This window comes from Dipodomys ordii, unplaced genomic scaffold (genome assembly GCF_000151885.1).
Source record: "Dipodomys ordii isolate 6190 unplaced genomic scaffold, Dord_2.0 Scaffold220, whole genome shotgun sequence".
In the NCBI taxonomy this organism is placed as follows: domain Eukaryota; kingdom Metazoa; phylum Chordata; class Mammalia; order Rodentia; family Heteromyidae; genus Dipodomys; species Dipodomys ordii.
This window is the reverse complement of record NW_012267436.1, coordinates 935,861-962,703: the sequence shown is the minus strand read 5'-3', so window position 1 is coordinate 962,703 and position 26,843 is coordinate 935,861. Positions and strand designations below refer to the sequence as shown.

The window sequence follows — 26,843 nt, the reverse complement described above, 5'->3', positions numbered from 1 at the left end:
TGGGGAACCCAGCAGGCCTCACGAAGGACTAGAAATTTTAGTCACAGGATAATCTTAAACCTTTCTGCAAGCTTTAAACTCAGTGCAGAAATTTGATGAAACAAAGAAGGCAAGCCTTAATGAAGAAAGACTTTCTGTTGCTCTCATCTTTGACTTAGTATCTTGAAGATATGCCTAAGTTGGAATTACTCTGGAAGTTTGAAAAGAAGGAACAATCAAATGTGGAGTCTTGGGCTACCTTGACATGGTGATTGTATGAGCAGTGATTGTGGAAAAGACAGTGTCCTATAGTCTTGAGATCTCCAGGAGGAAAGGATGTGGTGGTTACAGACCAGGTACTCCCTGTTGTGGAAGAAATACCATTTCCTAAGGCCAAGGAACTAAAGCAGGAAGTCTAAGGCTTGATGTATTCTGTCTCCAGGGTCTTCTACCTGTGTGTGTGTGTGTGTGTGTGTGTGTGTGTGTGTGTGTGTGTGTGTGTGTGTGTGTGTGTGTGTGTGTGTGTGTTGGCTTCTAGGTGAGTTTGAGTGCTTAGGCCAGATCCTCCAAATCATATGATATCTCAATGTGAACTGCTGTATACGGACCCTCTTAATCCTGATTTTTCACAGCCTTTTCTCACTTGGCTTCGTATGTGCAAATCGCAGCACAGAAACAAGGAATGTGAAAAAATAAGGCAGGATGACTTCTCAAAATCTGCACAACTTCACAGTAACAAGCACTAATGATAAGGATGTGGATGAAATCTCAAAGACTTCAACAAAAATGATCATAAGAATTTCAATGAGGGCTGGGAAGGTGGCTCAGTGGTAGAGCGCTTGCCTTGCATGCCTGAGGCCCTGGGTTTGATTCCTCAGCACCACATAAGCAAAAAGAAAAAAAGCCGGAAGTGGCGCTGTGGCTCAAGTGGTGGAGCACTAGCCTTGAGCTGAAGAGCTGAGGGACAGTGCCCAGACCAGAGGTCAGGCCCCAGGACTGGACCCCCCCCCCCAAAAAAAAAGAATTTCAATGAAATTAAAGAGGACATGAATGAATTACATACAAGAAAACTCAAATAAAGAACCAAACAAAATAAGAAAGACAATGTGTGTAGGACATGAGAGAAGCAAAAAATAAAGCTGTAGAAATTGAGAAAAAGAAAGATCAAATTGAAATTCAACTTGAGACAGAATAGTAGGGCTGGAATACATAGTAGATATAACATGGAAATGAAGATAGAGGAAATAAAACTAAAGAACTTGTTGGGTGGGAGAGTTGGGGTAGGAGGGCAGAAAGTGGGAGAGAAACAAGGGAGGGGGTAACAATGTTTGATAAGAAATGTACTCATTATTTATGTAACTATAACCCCTCTGTACATCACCTTTATAATAAAATATAATAATTTTTAAAAAACAACTGGAACATTCAGTATCTGTTGAAAAGACAAAGCCATGAATGATAGGCAAAGTGAAGGAGAAATGTTACCAGCTAAGGTCATATAAAATTCAGCAAAGTGGGGTTGGGAATGTGGCTTAGTGGTAAAGTGCTTGCCTAGCATGCATGAAGAAATCCTCAGTACCACATGAAAAGAAAAAGCCACAAGTGGTGCTGCAGCTCAAGTGGTAGAGTGCTAGCCTTGAGCAAAAGAAGCTCAGAACACTGCCCAGGCCCTGAGTTCAAGCCCCAAGTCTGGCCAAAAAATAAAAAATCCCAATAAAGTTATAGCAGAAAGCTTCCCAAATCTTGAAAATGAAGCAGCCATTCAAGTTCAAGAGGGTTTTTTGTTGTTGTTTTTAAATTTTATTGTAACGGTGATGTACAAAGGGGTTACTGTGACATAAGTCAGGTAATGAACACTGTTCCTTTTGAACAGTGTCATCCCCTCCCTCATTCTTTCCCAGTTTTTTCCCTCCCAACTCCCTCTCACCAAGTTGTAAAATACATTTCCAGCATACTGTCTAATGGGTTTCACTACTGAATTGGTTCACCCTTTGTCCCACCGTTTCTGTGGGACAAAGTCATACAAGTCATACAAACTTATATACAAGACAAAAGGTACAGAAACCAAAAACAGTGACAGAAGGGAATGAACCCAAGACAGAAAGAAAAGAAAGAAAGAAAAGAAAGAAAAAAGGACCAGAAACAATAAGATAAAAACCTCTCTTGCTTCTTTCTTGGAGTTCAATAAGCATCATTTTGTATGATCATGTGCACCTAGCTATTCAGACCTTGTGATAGGTTCAGTAAGTTTTAAGGTTTCTTAACCAGCAGGGCCAAAATAATCCCCATGTTATATGATTATTAAAACATTAAATATACACACCATGGAAAGAATATTGAAAGCAGCAATGCAAAACCAAGTCACCGATCAGGCTAAACCCTCAGCAAGTTTCTCCATAGCAAGTTTTTTCACAGATGTTTGAAGATCAAGGAGTGCATGTGAATGATGTATTTTCAACCCCAAAAGAAAATAACTAGTAACCTAGATTACTGTACTCATTAGAGCTATCCTTCATAATTGAAGGGAAATTAAAATCTTCTATTAATAAACAACAAAAAATGACTAATTCATGACCACCAAAATAATACTGCGATGCTTAAAGGAATCCTGCACCTAAAAGAAGATAATTACAACAATGGAAATATTGGGAAAAATATTTCGCACTAGATGAATATATGAAGTGTATGGAAGAATCAAACAGCACAAAATCATTACAATAGCAGAAATTACTGCATACCTTTCTGAATATCCATTTTGTAACACATAAACTGGCAGACTAAATTTTATTACTTTTTGTCGGTCGTGGGGCTTGAACTCTGGGCCTGGGTGCTGTCCCTCAGCTCTTCAGCTCAAGGCAAGCGCTCTACCACTTGAGCTACAGCGCCACTTCCGGTTTTCTGGTGGTTTATTGGAGATAAGAGTCTCACGGTCTCTCCTGCCCCGGCTGGCTTTGAACCTCGTCCTCAGATCTCAGCCTCCTGAGTAGCTAGGATTATAGGCGTGAGCCACCATGCCCGGCTGGCAGACTAAATTTTTAAAAACAAGATCCAACCATTTACTGCCTACAAGAAATGCACATCACTGGCCAAACAAAAGAAAACAAAACAAAACAAAAGCAAACAAACAAAAAACCAACTTAGCTCATCCAGACTAAAAGCTTGAGGAAATTAAATGTCACTAGATATATACCAAAAGGACTTAATAGACAGCTGCAGAATATTCTAGCCAACAACTGAAGAGCACACTTCTTAGCATCCCTTAGCACTTTCTCAAAAATAGATCATATCTAAGGACATAAAGCAAATTGTAACAAAGTTGCTTCTTGTATTTATCAGTGTATAGTGGATAAAGCTAGAACTCAATAACAAGAAAAACTACAGAAAATGCCAAAATATGTGGCAACTGAACAATTTACTTATGTGTGATCAGAGGGTCATCAAAGAAGTAATGTGAGGAAATAAAACTGTTCCTAGAATCAAATGAAAATGAAAATATGCTTACTTGAACATTTCTCACATGCAAACATAGTAATTAAGAGGGAAATTTATAATGCTGAGTGACTTAAAAGAAAAAAAATAAGAAAGAAATCAGACATTCCATAAATATCTATTTAAGCTCTTAGAAAGACAAGAACCAAACCCAATAGCAGTAGATGGACACAAATAATAAAGATCATGGCAGAAATTAATGAAATGGAAATTAAAAGAAAACAAGGAATCAATGAAACAAAAAGTTCAATCTTTTAAAAATTACAAAAAAGATTTGCAAGCATTTTAGCAAAACTAAAAAATGAGTACGAAGACCCAAATTTATAACATTAGATATGAGAAAGGGATTAATACAGTCAACACTATGAAATTCAGAGGATCATTAGAGAATATCTCAAAAATTTATAATCTAATAAACTAGAAATTCTGGAATAATGGATTGGTTTCTAGATGTACATTACCTTCTGAAAATAAACCAAAAGAATATAAATAACCTAAGTATGTATCTATAATAAGAATGAATTTGAAACTATAATAACATCTTATTTAGAAATGCCCAGGACTGGATGGATTTATTCCTGCCACCATACCTTTAAATAAGTAACACAAATGCTTATCAAACTTTTCCATAAAATAGGAAGAGAAGGAATGCTTCTAAACTAATTCTATGAAGCCAGTATCTGCTTCCATGATGGTACCTTCAGGCTATATCTTTTGGAGAGGAACCATTTTAGTCTCATTTTGGAGAAGAGAGAAGGGCAAACTTTCCTTCTCATAAGGGCACTCAATCCTTTATATTTATGAACAGAACCCTTATGATGCAACCATCACTTTAAATTAATTTATTAATTTATTTATCTACTAATTCATTCATGCTAGGGATTAATTTAGTGCAGCATGCATATTTAGCACGCACATTACCACTATCACCTTTTAAGGCTACACCTGTCAATACTGTTGTATAGGAATTGAGTCTTAACATGGATTTGGGGGTAATGGGAGCAAGAACCACAGCAGACACCTTGCTGATAGAATTGCCTCCAGGTAAGAATTGAGTGGAGCTGGAGCTGATTACATGGCTACTTTTGAGTGTACCGAAGGAAGCACATACCAGTCCTGGATACTGTCTAGTCCCATGGTGTCATTGACTACCTTAAGTATACTATGTCCATAAGATGCAGTTTTGTGGGGATATGGTTTGAAGTCCAGAGATGTCAAACCTTTTCCTGTGTATGCTAATTGATGTGAATTTCTCTAATTCACTGAGTAGACTCCTAAGACTTACTGACTGTCTGGTGTTCTGGCTCCCAGCAGTAACTGAGAAGGCTTAGAACTCAGTCACAGTACTGCTCCAGAGTCTGCATTATTCTAAGACCAAGGTCTGCAGGCATGCACCTATGGTCAGAGCTGGGAATGTCTCCCTTTTTGTGTTTTCATTTAGTCTTGCTCTAAGACATACCTGGATTCAATGTCTGGCTCTTTTTAGGATATGCTGTGGTACTGTAATCAACAGGTCTGCCCTCATGCCTCAGACTAGCGTGTATGTCCCTTGTGTGTCTCTGAGGATATAACTGTTTCAGATAGTAGCTGAGATATATATATATATATATATAGATAGATATAGATATAGATATAGATATAGATATAGATATATCCACATCTACGGCCAACAGTCACGTCAGTTCACTCAAGTGCACAAATAGGCATAATTCTCCAAGGTTCCTTTGGTAGATGGTTGGTTTTGACAGCAGGATCAACCAGTGTCAGATGGGATAATATCTGAAGCGCCAGAAATTTGGGGTCATTTCTGGAGCCAGAAATGTGATTGGCAAGTCTGCCCTCTCAAAGGGCACTGTTCTTCCTTGGGCTCTTACAGGGTTTCATAGCCTCTTACCTGCATCTCAGTGCTCCTGAAAAATTCCTTTTATTCATGAATTAAGAAAAATTGTTATTCTGTCCAGATAAAAATGAGTAATTCTCTATTCCCCATTAGCTGATATATTTTCAGTGTCTACTGTATCTGTTTTCATTGGTATTGTTATCACATAATTGAGCTACTGAATCACTCTATATTCTAGATACACAAGTTCTATATCAGACATAATTTTTGGACATTTTATATCTGTGACTTATATTATTTTCTATGTACTTATCTTTCTTTTCTTTTTGACAGTTTAAACTCAATGGCTTTTACTTGTATTCTGACACTTATGACATGTACTGCATCCTTTTTTTGTTTGTTTTAGTTATTTTTTTGGATAGGGTCTTGGTGATTTTGCTCAAGTCAGCCTTGGACTATAATCCTCCTACCTATTTCCTCTGTGTAACTAGGATTATAGGTATGTGCCATCCTGTTTATTCTATTCATTTATTATTATTGTGGTAGGAATACAAACATGAGATCTACTCTTCTAATCAATTTATGTGTATAATACAGTATTGTCAACTGTAGGGCCAATGTTCTATAATCCTCTCCCTTCTAAGTGAATTATAACCCTGAGGAGTCCCCTACATACCTCTTTTTTTTTTTTTTTAAACTGTCTCCACATTATTCTCCTTGGTTCTCACTTCTTATGATCTGGCTGACCTTCTTCTGGCCAGCACAGTCTAGATTCCCTGTGGAGTCCATCAACTCCTCTCTGTAATTAGCTTAGTGGAGCCACTCTGAAATGATGCAAGAAGGCTTTAGCTTCCCCAGAGCCACACTTCATAATCTAGCACACCCCTTATCTGTTGCTCCAGGGAGCCAGAAACCAGGAAACCATTATGTTAATACAGCAACAACAGCTCTTATTTTTTCAATCCCACAAAAAACACAAGTGACCTGACATGATCTTAAGATACAAACAAGCACTCAGAATTCTTTAGGCTCTGGGACACTGAGTATCTAGCCTTTGGGGCAAAACCATGTCCTTAACACATCCATCAAGAGCTATCTTGTCCATTGTTTAAACTAACTGAAAGTTTACGGGGAACAGCAGTATGTAATCCAGTGACTTCTTGTTACCATTTTGTAAATTTGTCTTTTCACATTTCTTTTATTTAACAAATTGTTTTCCTGACATAATTTTACCTGATTGCCAGATATTCTACTAATTTTGCTTTTCTGAAATATATTTTACCTTGTTGGTCTTTTTATTTTAAGACTGCTTTTGTTCTATAGAAAGTACATCAAGATACAGAAGGATTAGTTTTATAGTGATTTTTCACTTGTTTTTGATCAGCTTCCAAATGTCCTATGTAGATGTACATGTTACAGACTAATGCAGTCTTTGTGACTTCTCAAAGCCTCTTGAACTTTAATTCTAATATTTTGTTTTTGTTTAGTATTATGTGCCTTTTAAATGAATTTTCTTCAGCCAATTGTGAATGTAGCAGACATAGTTTAAAACAATTTTTCTTTTCCCTCTAAGTTAAAATGATTAATTTTAAGATTTGCTAGTAAGATATCCAGACTACATATTGAAATCATTGAAATTCCATTCTTTCATCATTTAGTAACTTTATCATACCTTGAAGATAACTTGAATTATAAATTCAGGATATTAAGAAATAACACTGCTTTTTAGAGTGATTCCCATGTCTCATAGTTTTGTGGGTATATGAGAAAGATTAGATACTTGATAAGCAAAAACTCATTTTCTTTCTCCTCTGTGCTTTTATTTAAAGCAAATCTTCTTTCTTAAAACATTGTGCTGAATTATTTTAATTAAAATTTTTTTCTACAAACTTCAGAGGGTGGATTGGATAGTTGTCTCTTTGAAAGATTTTTCATATTTGCAAATTGGATCCCGGAGTGAGCCCCTGATACCATGTTAAACTATTGAGTCCCTCCTTTGATTGGACAGGGAAGACTAGAGCTAATTTCTCTGTAGAATTAGTTGGTGTTGATCAAAGTCAACCTTAATTTTCCTTCCAAGATGAAGCGATCTTCCAGTCACACTGGAATTTTGACCCATTCCCCCTGTGTTAAGTGGCTCACGGTTATCAATTTCCCTAGAGTGCTGAGGCTGTACTGCAGAAATCCAAACTTTCAAAACTTTCATGGGGGCATAAGTTAGAGACTGAAAACCCACTGTCTGTAGGCACTGACTGATTTGTTGTATCCGTGCATCCACTTGGTTGTAATTATATGTATGTACCCCTTTTTATGATACCAAAGAAGGAAGGTTTCCATTGTTAACGCTAAAGGACCTCTCATGTCACCAATTTGTACATGCATCAGCATGTGTTACAGTGGGCTCTGGGCTTCTAATGCCACCCTCATCCTTCCTCTGTCAAGCAGCTTTTTGAATTTGGATGTGCAGCCCAATCCCAGGTGCCTTAAATTCTAATTCTTGTATAAATTATATCTCTTGTTACTAAAGAAATTATTACTAAATTAGTACTGCTACTAAGTGTGTGCATGTGTGTATACACACATGTTTGCCTTTTCCTCATCTTTGGATATGAAAGTAGTCATTGAAAAAAAAAGAAAGTAGTCATTGATTTTTAAGTGTTTATAAACTATAAAGAAGAACTCAGGATTGGAGTCATGGCTTAATTGGTTGAGCCACTAGCCAGTGAGCAAAAGTATCAGGTGTACCGAGTTTGAGTCCCCATCTTAGACCAAAAAGAAAAAGAACTCCATTGCAGCTTTGGTAGATATTATAGAATGTTAACTGTCATGAGTGTGTATGTGTGTGTGTGTGTGTGTGTCTCTCTCTCTATATATATATGTATACATACATACATACATATATATATATATATATATATAAATTGGGATCCAGTTATATGTGAATTTCAATTTCTCTTTTTAAAAATATTCATACTTGTTATAAATATTTTTCGTATATTAAAAATGACTTGGAGAAGATAGTCATGTTTCTGAGAGTAGATAGAGTAAAAAAATTACAGATTTGTTTTATACATTTATCAAATTTCATAGTTCTAATAATAATTAATCATATGAAACAATGATATATTTGCCTATAAATACATTTACAATGCCAACTCAGTAATTTCATCACTGAATGGTAGCTGAATTGCTTCTGATATATTTTATTCTTGATATTGAACACCATTTCTTAAATGAATCCTCTTAGAATTCAGTAGAAGCTATGAAGCTTCTTTGCAGATAAATGCATAGTCACACAGAGAACTAACTATAATGATAATCAATTATGATATTCCAGGCATTCTGCCAACGGCTTTACATATGTCATTTCACTTAATCCTCATCACTGCTCTATAAGGAAGGCTCTGTTACTGTCTTACATTTTACAGTAAAGATTTTGAAATGTAAGGGGCTAAGTAATCTCTATAAAAAATCAAGGATCAAATTCTGATTTTTATCTCCCCAAAGTCCTTGTGATTTTAAAGAACTCATTAATTCCTATGGTCTATTTACTGATACTGAAGTTAAAAATAATTTGCTTATGATAAGAAATGTTTATTGGCAGTGATGAATATATATGGTTAATTAAACTTATTATTTATACAACTTTTAAAATTGTGTCATGATATTTGTTGAACATCTACTATTTTGGATACTTGATTAGGGATTGGGATATGGCCTTTTTCCCTAAAGAGTTTACTGGGTCTGGAGGTAGTGTGCTTGTCTAGCATACACAAAGTCCTGGATTCAGTCTCTAGCACAGCAAGAAGAAACGGTATATTTTAAAAAAGTATGTGCATGAACTTATGAGAAAAAAGAAGAAATTTTATATACAATAATTAGACATAAGCTATATGTGAAAATTGAACTCTTCACTTTGTCCTGCTTGGGACAATTATCATTCTCTGGTTGCCTGATTTATTAAAGGGTAAATCAAAGGCCACCATATCCTTTGGGACTCTGAAGATTCAGTGTGTCATAAAAATTATGTCCATAAAGTGACTCTGAGAACTAAATATGCATCACCTCCAGATTCCTGAGAGGTTTCATCAGCTTCATAGATAGGTTAGCCCTAGGGAACATGCTCAATAAGGAGATTCAGGAATGTGAAGCCAGTTCTCAGACATTCAAGCTATGTGTCACAGGGTAATTCTGTTGAATTGTATGTATATAGGGCAGCAAAACATCTTGACAGTTGCTGTACTTTGGCTTAGGTAGGATTCCTACTGACAGGGAGGGGTTTATGTTTCAAATAGTGCAACATAAACTTTCATGATGCAAAAGAAGTAGTAATTAACTGCCAATCTTGGAATAAACCCTCTAGCGTGGGAAGCTTATTTAAGTGACCACTTAAAATCAAGTGCTTGCCTCGTATGCATGAGGCCCTGGGTTCGATTCCTCAGCACCACATAAGCAGAAAAAGCCAGAAGTGTGGCTGAGGCTCAAGTGGTAGAGAACTAGCCTTCAGCTGAAAAGCTGAGGGACAGCACCCAGGCCCAGAGTTCAGGCACCACGACCAGCAAAAAAAAAAAAAAAGACTCTCAAAAGAGTAACAGTAGCTATCGTGTAATCCCTCCTGCTTTTAACAGGAACAGAATATAAGACAGTTGTACATTTGAGTCGAATAGTTACAGTATAAATAGTTGTCACAGATTATGGTCATTGTTGATATAAAGAATGGATGATATCAAGCTTTCTGATAGCATGGTTTTCAAATATTTGTGTAGCTTTAGAGTTTTACTTTATTAAAACTACTATAACTTAAGCTACATACAAAATGGAATTATTTCTGAATGATGCGAATTTTCTCAAAGCAAATAGGCACTTGACTGCTGCTAATAGTTTATGCCCTTCCATTCATTCATTCTGTTTATTTGAAATGTCAATATTTTGTGTAATACAAACATTGTGTATTACATTTGTGATATATTTTAATTAGATTAATACCTTGATTTATATTTCACTTCACAGTGTTCCCATATCCCTACACTATGTCATTGAAATTATTTTTAAAAATAGAGCAAGTATAAAAACCTATTAGGTTTAAGAAACTAAGGAACAGAAATTCCAGTAATTGTTCAGTAATTTTTCCAATGTCTATGCAAATGTCTTAATAAATTTTATTTATTTTCAAAAGAAAAGTATAGGAGCAAATATATTTCTTAAATTCAGTCTTGGGAAATACATTTGAAAAGAAAAAATTTGCATTAAACAAATACTTGAGTTGTTTTGATGTACATAGTTGATTAATATTAGATGTCCATCACACTGTCTTCACGTAAGAATTGAAGACATAGTAACTGTCCAGTTTTGAATTTACTGTGTGTAGGGGGAACTTAAGACCTTTTGATTTACTAATAGGCAGGCCTCAGGGACAATAAAACTTGACATTCTTAACTGTTACTAGTATTTCTCCCTATAGCCAGTGCAGTTCTCTTTTTAATGACTTGGAAGCCAGAGTCATAAACTGAGTATGCACCCAAGGCGCTACTGGAAATTGCAAATAACACTCCTGTGCTCTCTGCCACCTAAGCAGAAATTTTGGTGGAAGGAAGATACAGAAGAGTTTTGACAATAGAATGAACAGAGAAGGATAAAGGATGCATGGAAAGACAGACATGTGCAAATGTTTCTTATGTTTTGTAATGAGGTTTATTCAGATGGACACTTTCATATCTACAAATACTCTTTCTCAAAAGCCCAACACTGGATTGGGGCAGCCTTTGTTGTGTGTGTGGAGGGGTGGGAGGAGGGGTATTGGCACTCATGAGATAATACAAATAATCAGTGAGGGAATAATTAATGATGTGGCAGAGAATATTTTTTGATAAATGCTTAGGGTATGAGGTGACAAGCGTGAAATTAGAAAATTCCTTCAGCAATCTAAAATATAAATAGCTTTTGGAACTGAAAAGAGTTTCACAGCTGAAGATTTTATTGTGTTGAGAGGAAAAACTTTTTTCTCTCCCCCACTCCCTCCTCCTTTGCAAGTTGTTTGTCCATTCACAAAACAAATACTCTGAAGCCCAGCGCAGCTCATGGGAATAAATTTCAGGTCGAATTAGTACAGTTTCCTTGCTGTCAGGATGCTGGAATTAATGGTGTTTTGATGACACGAATTTTGAAGGGCAAACAAAGAAGCTGAAGGGAGAGAGACATGACTCCTTAGAAGCTTGGTCCTCCTCTCCCCCAGCCTCTCTTGTCTTTCCTGTCATCCGTCTGCCAATCTCCCTGTCCATGGTTAGTTAAAGGCGCTTTTTATCCTCTTTTCTTTCCCACAGAGTTTGCCAGATCCGGCCCGGTGCCTGGGTTCCAGGAGGACACGCTGCAGTTGGCCTTCATCGACTTGAGACAAGTAAGTCTTTGTGTTTTTGTTTTTTGTTTTTCTTTTAAGATGTGTGACTGAAGACCATCAGGTCTTAAGGAAAAGGGGAGGAGTGGGGGATTGGCATTGGCGATTCACACTGGAGACCTAAGGGGTTTTCCCTGTATTTGAGGCCACCTCTTTTATTTAGCTATCTGGGATCCTTAGCTCTGGTGGAGTTAAAGGTTTTGTGGGTAGAAGGGAAGGCAGGGGGTGGGAGGAGGGATCCAGCAAGTAGAGAGACTCAAGTGACCCTCAAGTGATGCGACCCATTGTGTTGTAGTTGACTTCTGCAGACACAGCGAAAAGATAACTCAACAGACCAATGCTAAGCAGGTGCACTGATGCAGAGACTGTCTGCCTGGACAACTTTTGTCTAGAGATAATGTGGCCAGCCACATTTAAGGAAAATGAAATATTTGTTATTCTGGATTGTAGATTTGGTTTGTTGGCTTTAGACTTCCCATTGCCTCCTTGGTAGAATGTGGTGTCCCGTAAGTAACTAGTCATTTTTGGAGTTGATTAGCAAAGACTCTTAACTGATCATGTTAACCGGACAAGTAGCCCTATGAAAGTAATGTGATGAAAGTTAGTGCTTAGACATACCTGAGCTTTGGCAAGCTCATTAGATAGAAAGAGTTGCTCTAAGGCTATTTCTTGCAAATCAAAGTGGATGGGTTGGTAGACCTTGGCGGTTTGGATGTAGTGGAACAGGATGGGTGGGGGCCCCAAAAGGGAGAGAGTTAACTGTGCTCTGTCATCTCTTCACTCTGAAGATGGATGGGGTTGGATTGAAAGTGTGAATGAAGTAAGAATCAATGACTGATGCTTCTTTCCTATTAAAACAATCTTTTTTTTTTGTTGTCTGTTTTTAAAAGGGGGCTGGCTTTGTTTCTCCTGCCATAATGATGCAGTGCCTCTTGTTTTCAGAGCTGACATAGTTTGCATTCTGAAAACTTTTAGATGCCCAGGGTATTTCTTAAAGCTGTAGGACCCCTTGTATTGGTAGTCTCCTTACCACTGTGACTTGATTCATGCTGGAACAGCTTTTAACCCATAATGGATAGCCTGAACTACTCCTGAATCCTGTGGATGGGCAGTGTAATCTGTCATCTGATGACAATTCTGGAAAGCTCTGTTGAGCAGAAAACAAAATTGTGTGTCTGTAGACCCGCCAAAGTTTGAGGATTCAGGCTGTGTCCCAGAAACGTGTATCAACTTAATATCTGGGGGCTGGGTTGCTGGGTGGAGGTTTTCTTATAACCAGCATGGTTATAAATGGAATTATCTCTTCCCACACTTAAGACCTGAATCTACCTGTGCATGCTGTAACTCAAACAAGACACTCAAGTCTCTCTCTCTCTCTCTTTTGTTGGTCGTGGGGCCTGAACTTTCGGCCTGGGCGCTGTCCCTCAGCTCTTCAGCTCAAGGCTAGCACTCTACCGCTTGAGCCAAGTACCCCTTCCAGCCATTTCTGTTTATGTGGTGTCGAGGAATCGAATCCAGGGCCTCATGCATGCAAGGCAAGCACTCTACCACTGAGCCACCTTCCCAGACTGACACTCAGCTCTTAATCCTTTGATACATGTTGGAATGACTGAAATTTTGCAGGGTGGAATCTGGGCACTAACCCCACCCCTGTTTATTTCAGAAACTTCCAAGCCAATTGGCTTTTCTTGGAAAGCAAAAATTGAATTTTGTTAGAGGAACATATCTAAGAAAACTTTTTCCTTTCTGACTATTCATAAAAAGGAAATGTGGTTGTTTTCTCTAGTTTGTGGTTTTGGTCCCTATGGGAAACAACTAGTGTTCACAGAAAATATTAACTAAGCAGATAAATTACAAAATACATCCAAAATAGGGTGGATCCGAGTCAGGGATGAATGCTCAAGTATGTGAGCTCTCAGTGAGCTGTGATGTTGTTTCTGCTTAAGTTCCTATTTGCTATTACATTTCTTTTACCAGAGTTTCTTCTATAAAATTTTGAGGGTAGAAACAAAATTATGAAATGTTACTGATAATAAAAGATTCCTTCTCCTGTTGAGTCTATTATCTAAATTTTACTTATGCCTGTATCTATTAAAGCATATTGAAAGGGATATATTTCCATCCTAGATGATCTGAACAACTTCTTTAGCTCTGGGGCAGTATTATATTAGCAGGCTCAGGTAAATTGACTACTTGTGAGGGGAGAAAAATGGTCCTTTTGTATTCTTTGTAAGAACATTTTTATCTCTTTGCGATTCATCTTAGTCATTTTCAAGACTTACTTAAAGTGAGCATCTTTTTTAAAAGGCTTCTGAATGATAGAAGTATTTAAATCACAAATAGAAATATTGGCATATATTCCCAAAGAAGATGCCTTGACATGATGTGAGGCATAATGAATATCCTGTTCAGGTACTTTCCAAAATCCTTCTATGGAATTTTTAAGTTTCACAATGGAGGCGTCTCTTAAAAGTCAGATAAGATAGCCTTTGTTTTGAAGTTCAACCCCCCCTACACACACAGCACCCCAGACTGTGTCAGTTTCCTCCTTGAGAACTCTGTCCCAAAAAGCCTGTTCTCCTTTAGAGCATGTGATTATTAGAAAGCTGTTTCATCAGGTGGCTAAAATCTATCTTACATTAGTCCTTCACTCTTCTTTTTTTTTAAATTAATGTATCCTTAATTGGCAGAGACAAGCTTTCTATGCCTGATTTATTGAACTTCATATTTGTAATTGGGTGTTTTTTACGTGTAGCATTGTTAATTTGTTCCTCGGCTAGTCTTTACATGGTTGGTTTTAATGGACCAAAATTGGAGGCTTTCTTCTCACCGACCCACAATTTTTCTTGTAGGTATATTATTAGTGACACAGATTATATTACTATTGAATGTCCTATCTGAAATTCCATTCTCTAGTCTATTAACTGATTGATCATTATGCCTTTTATAAGTCAAGGATACAAAAAACATGACGTAGGAACAGCAGAAGGTAAAGGAAGAGGTTGAAGTTGAGAGAGGACATAGAGTACGTACCAACATAAGACCTTCCCCAGTGCAGTTCAGCAAGGGAATTCTGGCACTGTCACTGACAGCATTTGCCTCACTGCTTTCTGAGTGTGTTCATTTTGCTCATGTTCTTATATTTTCTTGCATTAGAATTTCCTACACTATCAAGTGGATAACAATTTTTAAAATATTGAAAACAGGGCTGAGAAGTTGGCTCAGTGGTAGAGTGCTTGCCTCTCGTGTGTGAGGCCCTGGGTTCGATTCCTCAGCACCACATAAGCAGGAAAAGCTGGAAGTGATGCTATGGCTCAAGTAGTAGAGTGCTCGCCTTGAGCTAAAGAGCTGAGGGACAGCGCCCAGGCCCAGAGTTCAAGCCCCTCGACCGACAAAAAAAAAAAAAAAAAAAATGAAAACATGGAATATTTGATACTATCATAGAGTGTCATTTCTAGGAAAGCAAAATGGATGTAAGCTAGAAATACTGTTCATCCCTTTTCACTTGTTCTAATATCACTCGTCTACTTTTTATAGAAAAAACTGAAATGGCCTTTTGGATTTACAAGCTTTCATAATATTTTACATTTGTATAGCCCTTCATAATTAAAGTACATTAACATACATTTGTCATTTGTCAGATTTCTAGCTTTAGACAACCCACTATTGATAATAATGTGAATTAGACAGCAAAAATTAAAAGTTGCCTTTTTTTTTTTCTTCTGCCAGTCCTGGGGCTTCCTGGGCACTGTCCCCGAGTTTTTTTTTGCAAGGCTAGCATTCTACCACTTGAGCCACAGTACCAGTTCTGGCTTCTTCTGATTATGTGGTACTAAATAATCGAACCCAGGGCTTCATGTATGCTAGGCAAGTACTCAACCACCAAGCCCAAAATTTGTCCTCTTTAATATTTTATGTTTTCTCTGTTTGTAAGTTCATAAAAGTAGGATTACAGTACAACTTTAAATATAAAATATATGTATTTTAAATAAAAATTCAGATTTGTATGCATGTTAAAAGTTGAGGACAAATTAAGACCTCATTTAATTAGCTGTTTTAAAAGGGGCATGTAAAGTGGTATATGCACACTACAATAATGTTGGCCTGCTGTGATTTATAATAAGACATTATACAAGGCCAATAGTGGATTATTAATAGATATTTAACTCTTTTTTTCTTTTTTTATTATAAAGGTACTGTACAGAGGGGTTACAGTTACATGAATAAGGTAATGAGTACATTTCCTACCGAACATTGTTAGATATTTAACTCTTTAAGCCTAGTTTAAACCAGGTGCCAGTGGCTGACATATATAATCCTAGCTACTCAGCAGGCTGAGCTCTGAGGATTGCAGTTCAAAGCCAGTTTAGGCAGGAAAGTCTGCGAGATTCTTATCCCCAGTTGGCTACCAAAAAGCCAAAAGTTGAGCTGTGGCTCAAGTGGTAGAACACCAGTCTTGAGTGAAAATAAGGGACAGTACCCAGGCCCCTAGTTTGAGCCACAGTGCTAGTACCCCCTCCCATTAAAAAAAAAAAAAGAGTACTTTACCTAAACATTAAATAGACAGTGCTGATGTACACCAGAGTTTGAATTTTATTTTCGTTTATTTCATCAAATTCTGAATGCCTGCAATGTGTGAAACCCAAGATAATTGTATGGAAATGCACAATTCATATCATGTAATTTTTGCCCTCCAGGAGCAAATGGAAGATCAGCAAATATTTGATTCATTTTTTTAGCATCTTTTGTTGCATAATAAGCTACACCCACACAAATTGGCTTAAAGTAACAGCCTTTTATTATTATTTAGCAATTTAGCTTAAGTTCAATAGGGATCACTCACACTTAGAAATCAGCTGCTAGATTGGAAAAGGACTGACTACTACATTTAATCTCACATCCAGGAGCAGCCTAATCCAGATTTACAGGTAGCTGATAGTTCCAAGAAAGTAAGAGGAAGTATGCAAACTCCTGCAAGCTGACTTGAGAGTAGGAGAGCATTCACTCCCACTGTTTCCTAGCCTAGAGCTAGTTAAGAGTCAGCCCAAATTCAAGAAATGGAAAACAAACTCCAATGTGTATTCTGCCTGAGACTTAAGACCTAGCTAATCAATGCAAATCAAGGATAAGAATGACAAGAGAAAAACAAGGTAGGGGTAACCATGTTAAAAAGAAATGTACTCATTACCTTAGATATGTAATTGTAATCCCTCTTTACATCACCTTTACAATAAAATTAAATTAAAAAAAGAAAGACGGGGTTTTTTTTGTACTGTTTGAAGTTCTTTCTTTTTTCTTTGGTTTATTATCTTTTGTAGCTGCATTTGATTTCTATACCCTTTGCCTTGTATATAAACCTGATTTGGGGAGGGCAAAGGGAAGCACAGAAATGGTGGGACAAAGGGTGAACCAATACAGCAGTGATATTCACTAGATACTATGTTGGGAATGAACTATTGGACTTGAGAGGAAGGGAAGACTGGGGAAAAACTGGAAGAGAATGAGGGAGTTGGTGACACTGTTCAAAAGGAAATACACTCAATACCTGACTTATGTAACTGTAACCCTTTTATATATCACCTTTACAATAACATTTTAAAAATTAATGAGGCTATAAATGCAAAATGAAGTTGTGAAGAGATTTTCTTTTTTTGATTGTGGAGCTTGAACTTTGGATCTGGGCACTGTCCGTGAGTACTCTACCACTTGAACCACAGTGCCACTTCTGGTTTTCTGGTGGTTATTGGAGATAAGAATCTCATGGACTTTCCTGTTTGGGCTGGCTGTGAACGGTGATCCTCAGAGATCTCAGCCTCCTGAGTAGCTAGGATTACAGGCCTGAGTCACCTGTACCTGGATGTGAAGAGATTTTTGTGAGCATCAGGGGCAAAATAGAGAATTAAACTGAAAAAGAATTAAACATTAAGAAAAGAAGGAAAAAATTCTACTATCGAAGATGAAAGATATAATTTGTGTTTGTAACTAGGATCTAGACTTCTCCTTTAGTTATTGTAATCTCTCTGGTTTCTTGTTTTCTGCTATTAAGTTTCCTTGTGTACTTGTTTTCTTTAATATGCTGTTTATCCTCCTCTTCCCCAAATACTTCTGAATGTGGACTAAGTGAAACATTTTATATATGTTATTCGTGTTAATTGTTAGGATATTTTTCACTATTTATTTAAATTATAGCAGTTCATCTTACATTTTGACCAGCAAGAAAAGACTTTAGTGTGTTCTGTTCCTTAATAACATCATATTCTCTATCATTCCTTGGGCCCAACAGTTATTTACTTCTGATGTATATAAGTTTTAATAAAGCTGAATGAACTAGATTGTGACATTGCATCAGACCTTCTGAATGGAGCTTGTTGGCAACAACTCCTTTACAGTAAACCATCCCAAGATATCTAGGGCTTTTTTTAGATTGTGCTGTTGATATTCCCTCTAGGCCAGTTATTCCCTAATTTCTAACCTACTGTCTAAAGTAAACACAGTGCATTTCCATTGCAGACACTTAACCTGTCTTAAAAACAACTGAAAGGCCTAAGAGAAATAATTGCATATTGCTTTGGGAATGTTGAACAAATTCTCATCCTATTGCTGCCAGAGATATAGAGGTAAAACAGTAAGTTCAGTTAGTCCACACCAGTTAGGGAAATCATAGAGCAACTCAACAACCTATGTCAAACTTTAACTCCTTTTGCCATTTATCTTGATTCTGTTCAATAAATTGTCTATTTTTAATGAACATTGTGCTGTTCTTAGGAGAAAAATTCTGCCTTTGCTTGTCTGCTGTTGTTACCACCATGACTTAGATGGAAATATCTTAACTTTTTTTAATAGTTATATGGTAACCTCTGTAGGAAACATGTTTCTATCAAAAGATGATTGTGTATGATGTAGCACATATCAAAACGTTATATGATCCATAGGATCTTTTCTTAATATTTCACTTTAACCATTCTAAATTATCCCCCTACCTTGGGATTTCAGAGCTTTTTGAAGTCTTCTTATCCACAAGTAATCTTGATGGATAAGAAAAGTGTGGAGGTAGCAGTAGACAGTAGTAGAAAGTTTTTATGAAAGCGATATTCTTGGTGTAGAAAATTTTGAAGAAAATTGAGATCCTTTTATTATTGAATTGTATGGACCAGTAGATACACTCTCCCACCAATGCACAACCAAAATACTCTGTTAACCTTCAGATTTTGTATTAACCTGAATTTATGGCCTATAAATTTAGGAATCATCCACCAGAGTCAAAAATCAAATAACTTGATATGTTATGGAAATGAATGATGCCTTTACCAATGATAAGTCAGTAGTGGATTGGGAGAAATTATTTCGACCATCAAGCTTTTATCTTAGTAAAAATTATCTTGTATTATTATCTATACACACACACACACACACACACACACGTATATGTTGGGATGGTAGATCAGAAATGAAATCCAGATTCACTATATCCTAAAGGAATTTGCTAATTAGAAGATTTTACATATATACATGTATGTGTACATATACACATATACATGTATACATGTGTATGTACGTATGTGCATATACATGTATATGTATAAGTACATACACATATACATATATATGCGTACAAATATGCATATATTGAGCACGGAACTCTCCTCTGCTGTGTAACTACTAAAAGTTTCTGTAAGTAATATTGCATGTTTTATAATATGTACAGTAGGAAGTATTTGTATATCGGTGTAAACTTCCCCAGACATAAAGTACTTATTCATCAGTATGCCAAGTAAATAAAGCATGTTTCCTACCTTACATTCTTACATTCTTCTATAATTGCTCATACTTGTGACTCAAGCCTTATTAGCCCGCTGTGCTTCCTATACTTGCTCTTCAGGTAATCCTGTCCTTCAAAGGGATGCAACTTTATCTAGAATTTGGGTGTTTGTTTGATTTTTTTTTTCATTGCCACTACATTTTTTAGTTTTAAGGACAGCTGCAGAGTCTTCTGGCAAGATACCCAGAGCAAGGCAAAGACTGCTTCTTTGATACCCAGGCTTTCATAAAAAGACTTTAGTTATGATTTGACAGCCTGGCATCAATAGGATCTTTAACTTCAAAACATAAACTTTTGGTTTTTGGAAGCAGTGTTTTCTGGTTGTTTTGATAAGATTATTTTGCCAATGCTATTTTGACAGGCACCTGTAATCCTCAGGATTATACCTCTAACATCAAAGGAAGCTCTGACAGGAAATAACTCCTGTTCCTAACTAGGGGAGAGCTAATATCATCTGTGCTTAGTTCTGTGAAAGGTCTAGATAAAAACATTCTGGGAATACTCCTCAGCAGGCTTGACCTTTGGCTTTATATAAGCCATTACTAGATCATTACATGCAAAGACAGGGTGCAGGTGAATACAGTTGACAGTTCCTGGAATGCTGCAGCAGCCCCTTACTAACCAGAGGTGTCCCTTTACCTTACTTGGGCCTTTAGTAACTGGAACCATCAGGGAAAATGACTTGGAAGTAACATGTAACTAAGTGAGACTTTTCAATATCTTAGATGATGAGAGGAGAACTTCCTTTAGAACTTCTGAGACTATGGTTTCTTTTTCTTTTTTAAAATTGTTGGTCTTGGGGCTTGAACTCTGGGCCTGGGCACTATCCCTGAGCTCTTCAGCTCAAGGCAAGCGCTCTACTATTTGAGTCACGAGCCACTTCCAGTTTTCTGAATGGTTTATTGGAGATAAAAGTTTCATGAACTTTCCTGCCCGGGCTGGCTTTGAACTGCGATCCTCAGATCTCAGCCTCCTCAGTAGCTAGAATTATAGGTGTGAGCCACCAGTGCCCAGCTAGAGACAATGGTTTCTTAACTGAGGAGAAGGTGAAGTCAGAAATTCTACCTTCTCAGGACCTTTTTGTTGTTGTTGTTCTTTTGTTTAATACAGATTCCTTTTTTTTTTTTTTTTTTTTTTGTCGGTCGTTAGCTTGAACTCTGGTGTGAGCCACTGGCGCCTGGCTACAGATTCCATTTTTGATGCATAGGTTCTTATGAAACAATACAAACAAGCACAGTCGTTTGGTATATAAATTATACAAGATACCACTTGAGTATCAGGAAAAGACCAGACATTTAGGGGTCTACATGCAAGTCTAGCATATTTGGAAGGACGTTTTTTAGTCATTATACTCTTGTTATGGAAGAAGTCATTTTAGTATCTCACAGGTCAGATGTTCTAAAGTTTCATGGAATTAGTTGTTTCAAAAGCTTGGAAAGCAGAGAAAGAGAATATTAACAGTAGATGATAATCACATGGAGACCATGGTAGTCTTATAAACAGGAAACACATTTATTAAGTTATTTTTGCATTTAGGTTATCTGGACTTTATTATATTTATGTATGTCCTAATAAAAATGAAACACAAATAATGCATGTACAGAATTCTATGTCATGTCCTTTACAGCTCTTTTAAATTGTGATTCTATTTGTTTTGTAGATTCTAAACAGGGAGGTCAAAGGCCTGATGAACTCTAATGTATATTTTCCAGGGTCTTTGGTTTTCCTCTGTGGAGACACACACCACTTAGCAGCAATGTAGGCCTGAAACACTTTGTTTTTATATAATTGAGTTTGGTAGAGGAGGAACTTCTGGGCCTCTTCCAAGTCCCATCCCTCTAGACAGTTTGTGTATCTGGAAACACTGGTTCATGAGAACCAGGCACTGTGGGTTCTGCTGTGGTCTTTAAGGTGAAAAGCAATGAGTAAAGGTTTTTCATTCAGGTAGCTGAATGAAAGACTGGGTTGCTGAAGTCAAAATAGTAGGATTTTGACATATTTCCTCATTTTAAAAAAAATTGGGTTTGGCTGACAACCAATGGCTCATGCTTATAATCCTAGCTACTTGGGAGGCTGAGACCTGAAGATCACTCTTTGAAGCCAGCTCAGGCAGGAAAGTTCATGAGACTCTTCTCTCCAATTATAACCAAAAGACTAAGAGGTCTTTGATCCATTTGGAGTTGATTCTGATGCAGGGTGATAGATAAGGATCTAGCTTTAGCTTTCTACAGGTGTTTAACCAATTTTGCCAGCACCATTTACTGAAGAGGCTGTCTTCCTTCCATTCTATTTTTTTGGCTCCCTTATGCATTGTTGGTGGGAGTGTAAACTTGTTCAGCCACTTTGGAAAGCAGGATGGAGGTTCTTCAAAAGACTACACATAGAGCTCCCCTAATGACTCAGAAATCCCACTTTTGGGCATTTACCCAAATGATCACAAACAAGGCTATACTAAAGCTACCAGCACAACAACTATGTTTATCGCAACATTATTTACCATACCTAGAATATAGAACCAACCCAGATACCCCTCAGTAGATGAATGGATCAAGAAAATGTGAGGTGTGTGTGTGTGTGTGTGTGTGTGTGTGTGTGTGTATAATGGAATTCTATGCCTCCATCAGAAAGAATGACATTGCCCCATTTATTAGGAAATGGAAAGACTTGGAAAAAAATATATTAAGTGAAGTAAGCCAGGCTCGAAGAATCATAGGTCCCATGGTTTCCCTTATTTGCAATAACTAGTTTATGTCTAGGACAAGCAGAATAGGTCAAAAGCTATGTACATATGACCATATCAGATGATGCTAAGCAAAATGGACCACCCCAAGATAGGGACCCAAGAGATTTTATCTTTGTTGCTGTTCTTCTTAATGCACTTATAATGTACTATGTGATTTTTCTGTTTCTTTTGTATGTTCTTCCCTGTTTTCACTGCATTTGATTCTGGTGTCCTGCATCTTGTATATACATTTTTCCAACTTGGGGAGAGGAAGGGAAATAACAAAATGTTGAAATAAGGATACAGGTTGACCCATTGTAACAATGAGATGTACAAGACAGTATGTTGAAAATGAACTTTCCAACATGGGGCGGGGGAGGTGAGGAGGGAAGGGATGGTAAGGGAAAAACAAAGGAGGTAACAATGCTCAATAGGAAATGTACTCATAACCTTACTCATGTAACTGTAATCCCTCTGTACAGTATTTTTACAGTAAAAATATATATACAAAAAAATAAGAACCAAAAAAGCTGCAAGTGGTGCTGTGGCTCAGGTTGTAGAGTGCTACCCTGAGCAAAACCATTCAGGGACAGCACCCAGGCCCTGAGTTCAAGCCCCTTGGGCTAGCACAAATATATGTATATGTGTTTGTATATGTGTGTGTGTGTGTATGTATATGTATATGGTTTAATCTTCTGACTAATGGACCATCTGGGTTACCATTGTCCGGTGTTGTTATCAGCCTATCTTGTCACAGCCTTGGATGGAGAACCTAACCAAAAGCTTGATTGCTCAATCTACTTCAGCCTGGAGGTCAAGTCCTACCACTTTGAGGTTCACCAGAGTGTATGTAGGATATACTTTCCATGGTGTGGGTCTGATCTGCAATGCCCCTCTATTCACTTTGCTCCAGCAGGAGAGTTGTAGCTTTTTTTTGTTTGTTTGTTTCTTGTTTTGTTAGTCATGGGGCTTGAACTCTGGGCCTGGGCACTGTCCCTGAGCTCTTCAGCTCAAGGTGATCACTCTCTCTACCACTTGAGCCACAATGCCACTTCCAGTTTTCTGATGACAGGGGGAATCATCATACAATACTCCATTGAATTTCCTTGGAATAGCCATTGTATCAGAGGTTGTGTGTTAGTATGGGTTGAACGAAAGCTGCTATGTTCTGAACAATGACTTTAGCTCTATTAACTCTACTATGCAGTGTCCTACTTAAGTAAACTCCATGTAAGGAAAGGGTGGCAGAGCCAAGTCTTGGAATTGGTATCACACTACTACATCCTACTAATAGCCGCTGGAGGGCAGCAGAGAGTGACAGCACAGGTCCAGATTTAGGATTGGGGCATATTTCACTTTGCCCCTTAGCTGTGAGAGGATTAGCTACCTGGTAAACCACAATTACAAGCATTGGCCCTTGGGAAATAAGGGCAAAAAGAGAATTCCAAACCCTAATTTCCAGTTTAAAGCACTTGCTTATAGGGAAGTTCGAAAACCAGTAGTAGGAAAAGGGATGAAGTAGGACCAGATGGGAAAGGACAAGAAAACGCCTAAGTGAAGGGACAGTCTAAAATGTCACATCCTATGGGCACAGGCAGAGATGAAACAGGAGCCCAAATGAAAAACAAACAAAAAGTAAAACAATAGCACACACATTGGAATGAATAAGCAGAGAAGGGAAAGAAAGGAACATGGAAGAAAGGTTGGTTCACCAAGACATTTTTACCCTGGCAGAAGCATTTTATGGGATGAATGTCAACAAGTGGAGGATTTGCAGAGAGAGCAGTTTCAGACATAACAAACACCCTATCTGTGGGGTGGGTGTCTCATCTCTTAAAGTAGCTCCTTATTGATTAACTAAGATCATTTTGTTCTTTGTCTGCTGATTTCAAGAGTAAAATAATGCATTGAGGATGTAGATAGAGAGGAAGAGATGATAGAACATGCTAAGATTCAAATAAACAATTCTTATTAATGAAATGAACATGGACTTGGGCATTAACACATTTGTGAATAACATTTACTTGAAAGGACAATTCTTTCTTCAGCCAGCTTCTGTTGTTTGTTCCTTTGTATTTTAGACTGGAACAATTGCAAAGAATATCCTGTAGAAGATGAAAACTTGACTCATTATCAAGTAAAATAAGATCTCAGTAAGTTCAGTGACCTGGGATCTGTTCTCTAGAGTTCAGTAGAAAACTGGAATCATTTTAAGCTGCTCAGTATTCAGTAGTTTTTCAACCCTTCTTCTCCAAGTATAGAGAAAGAGAACTCTTGCTTATTCTATTACACTATAGTGGCTCCCTCTTCTTCTTAACTTCTCACACATCAAAACAGCTGCTATAATTATAAATCAAGCCCTATAGTGGCTGGAAGGCAGTACAGTGGTTAAGATGTTTGGGACCCGGCAGACTAGTGTTACTGGCTGTGATATTTAGAAAATTATTTGCTATTAGATATAGTTTCCAGTAATAAAATGAAGATTGAGAATAACTTGTTAGTTTAGAGCAAGCACTAAATAAGCAATATAATCATCTTGTTTAATACTTAAGCTTATAATCAATGATAGTACTACTATTGTTATTTAAACTGCTGCTAAGTCAGGAGACCAGGAGTGATCTCTTAACCCTAACCTAACTTCCAGGCCTTTGGCTGATGGCTTATAATGGGAATTCTGCTGTTTTCCAGAGAGTAAGGAATTAAGAATAGCAACAAATGTTCTCATCAATTCTGAGCACGGAAATGATGGAAAAGAAAAGAAATTTGCTTTTTCATGTTAAACTGAATTAGAAGTAGTTTGCTATATTTTCCTACATTGAAAGGTATTTTGTAGTCAAATGCCAGTGGCTCATGCCTGTAATCCTAACTACTCAGGAAGCTGAGATCTGAGGACTGAAGTTCAAAGCCAGCTTGGGAAGGAAAGTATGTGAGACTTTTGTCTCCAATTAACCACCAAAAGGCTGGAAGTGGGGTTGTGCTAAGTAGTAGAGCACTAGACGTAAGCAAAAAAGATGATGTGCAAAGGCCCTAACTTTTTGTATGTGTGTGTCTGAAAATACCATACAGAGGGGTTACAATTACATGGGCAAGATAATGAGTACATTTCTTATCAAGCATTGTTGCCTCTTCCCTTATTTCCCCCTCCCATCCCTTCCCATCTCCACGCCCCCCCCCCAAAGTTGTAAAGTTCAGTTTTCGACATAACAACTTGTACATCTCATTGTTGCAATAGGTCTACCTGTGTCCCTATCTTCAGGATTCAAGATGTGCCTTGGGACAGTAAGAGTCCTTACTTCCCAACTTCTTCTTTTTTACTTCTTGGCTGTGGTCTAAACTATTTTGCTCCACCATGTGCTCCTGCCATGATATATTGCTTCACCCAAAGCAATCAGGCTGGATTATTATGGACCTGTAAAACTATAAGCCAACATAAGTTGATTATCTCAGATAGTTGTAGTAATGGAAAGCTGACTAACACAGTAAGAAAGATTCATCAGTACCCACTGTGGGTATATGTTTTTGCATGGCTCCCTGGGTTCTAAATACAAGTGTAGTAAGACTTCCAAATGATGGTGTTAATTTTTCCTTCCCTTATAATATCTGAGAGAACTGAGTAAAAAGTCGTAGTTTTCTCCTACCTTCCTCTGTCTCTGTAAATATCTCTTTTTTCGCTGTCTGCTTGGATAACATAATAGTAAAAAGAAACAGTTAAATTGATGGGAGGTAATGATAAGAAGCATGGAGGTTTTTTTTTTTAAGTGGTTTTATTGGAGATAAACGTCTCACGGGCTTCTTTTTTTTGGGGGGGGGGTCTGGTCGTGGGGCCTGAACTCTGGGCCTGGGCGCTGTCCCTCAGCTCTTCTGCTCCAGACTACCACTCTACCACTTGAGCCACAGCGCCTCTTCTGGCTTTTTTCTTTTTGCTTATGTGGTGCTAAGGAATCGAACCCAGAGTCTCAGGCATGCAAGGCAAGCGCTCTACCACTGAGCCAAAAATGTACGCATTATCCTGCCCATGTAATTGTAACCCCTCTGTACAGTATGTTCTCAAATAAAAAATAAATAAATTAAAAAAAGAAGCATGGAGGTAGTTAAATTTATGTTGTTTTTATGAAGTATGAAGGTCTTTTCTTCTCTTCATCTGTAGTTTTTGACTAAAGTTGAGACTTGAATTCTGCTGTCCTACCCCGCTGCAACTGGGCTTTGAACTCACAGCCTGGTCCTAACATGGCTTATTTGCTCTGCTGGTTTGCTCTGCCTCTTGAGCACATACCTCCAGTCTATTTTGTTGGTTTTTTTGGGGATGGAGTCTCTTGGATTTTTCTGCCTCAGTTGGCTTCAAACAGTGATCTCTTGTTTCAGCCTCCTTAGTAGGATTACAAGTATGAGCTACTGACACCCATCTCTGTCACATATTATTTATTTATTTATTTATTTTTGGGTCCGGTGGTGGGGCCTGAACTCGGCTTGGGCACTGTCCCTCAGCTCTTTAGATCAAGGCTAGTGCTCTACCACTTGAGCCACAACGCCACTTCTGGCTTTTTTCTTTTTGCTTATGTGGTGCTGAGGAATCGAACCCAGGGCCTCATGCATGCAAGGCAAG

At 37.6% G+C, this 26,843-nt stretch overlaps 1 protein-coding gene across 1 annotated transcript in view; it reads left to right on the top strand.

Annotated features, from left to right (window-relative positions):
• Exoc6b (exocyst complex component 6B) overlaps positions 1 to 26,843 on the top strand; it is a 546,892-nt gene that overhangs the window by 387,781 nt on the left and 132,268 nt on the right. Inside the window, exon 20 of the mRNA XM_013035762.1 lies at positions 11,629 to 11,702. Coding sequence (XP_012891216.1) covers positions 11,629 to 11,702 — 74 coding nt within the window. The remainder of the gene's footprint in view (positions 1 to 11,628; positions 11,703 to 26,843) is intronic.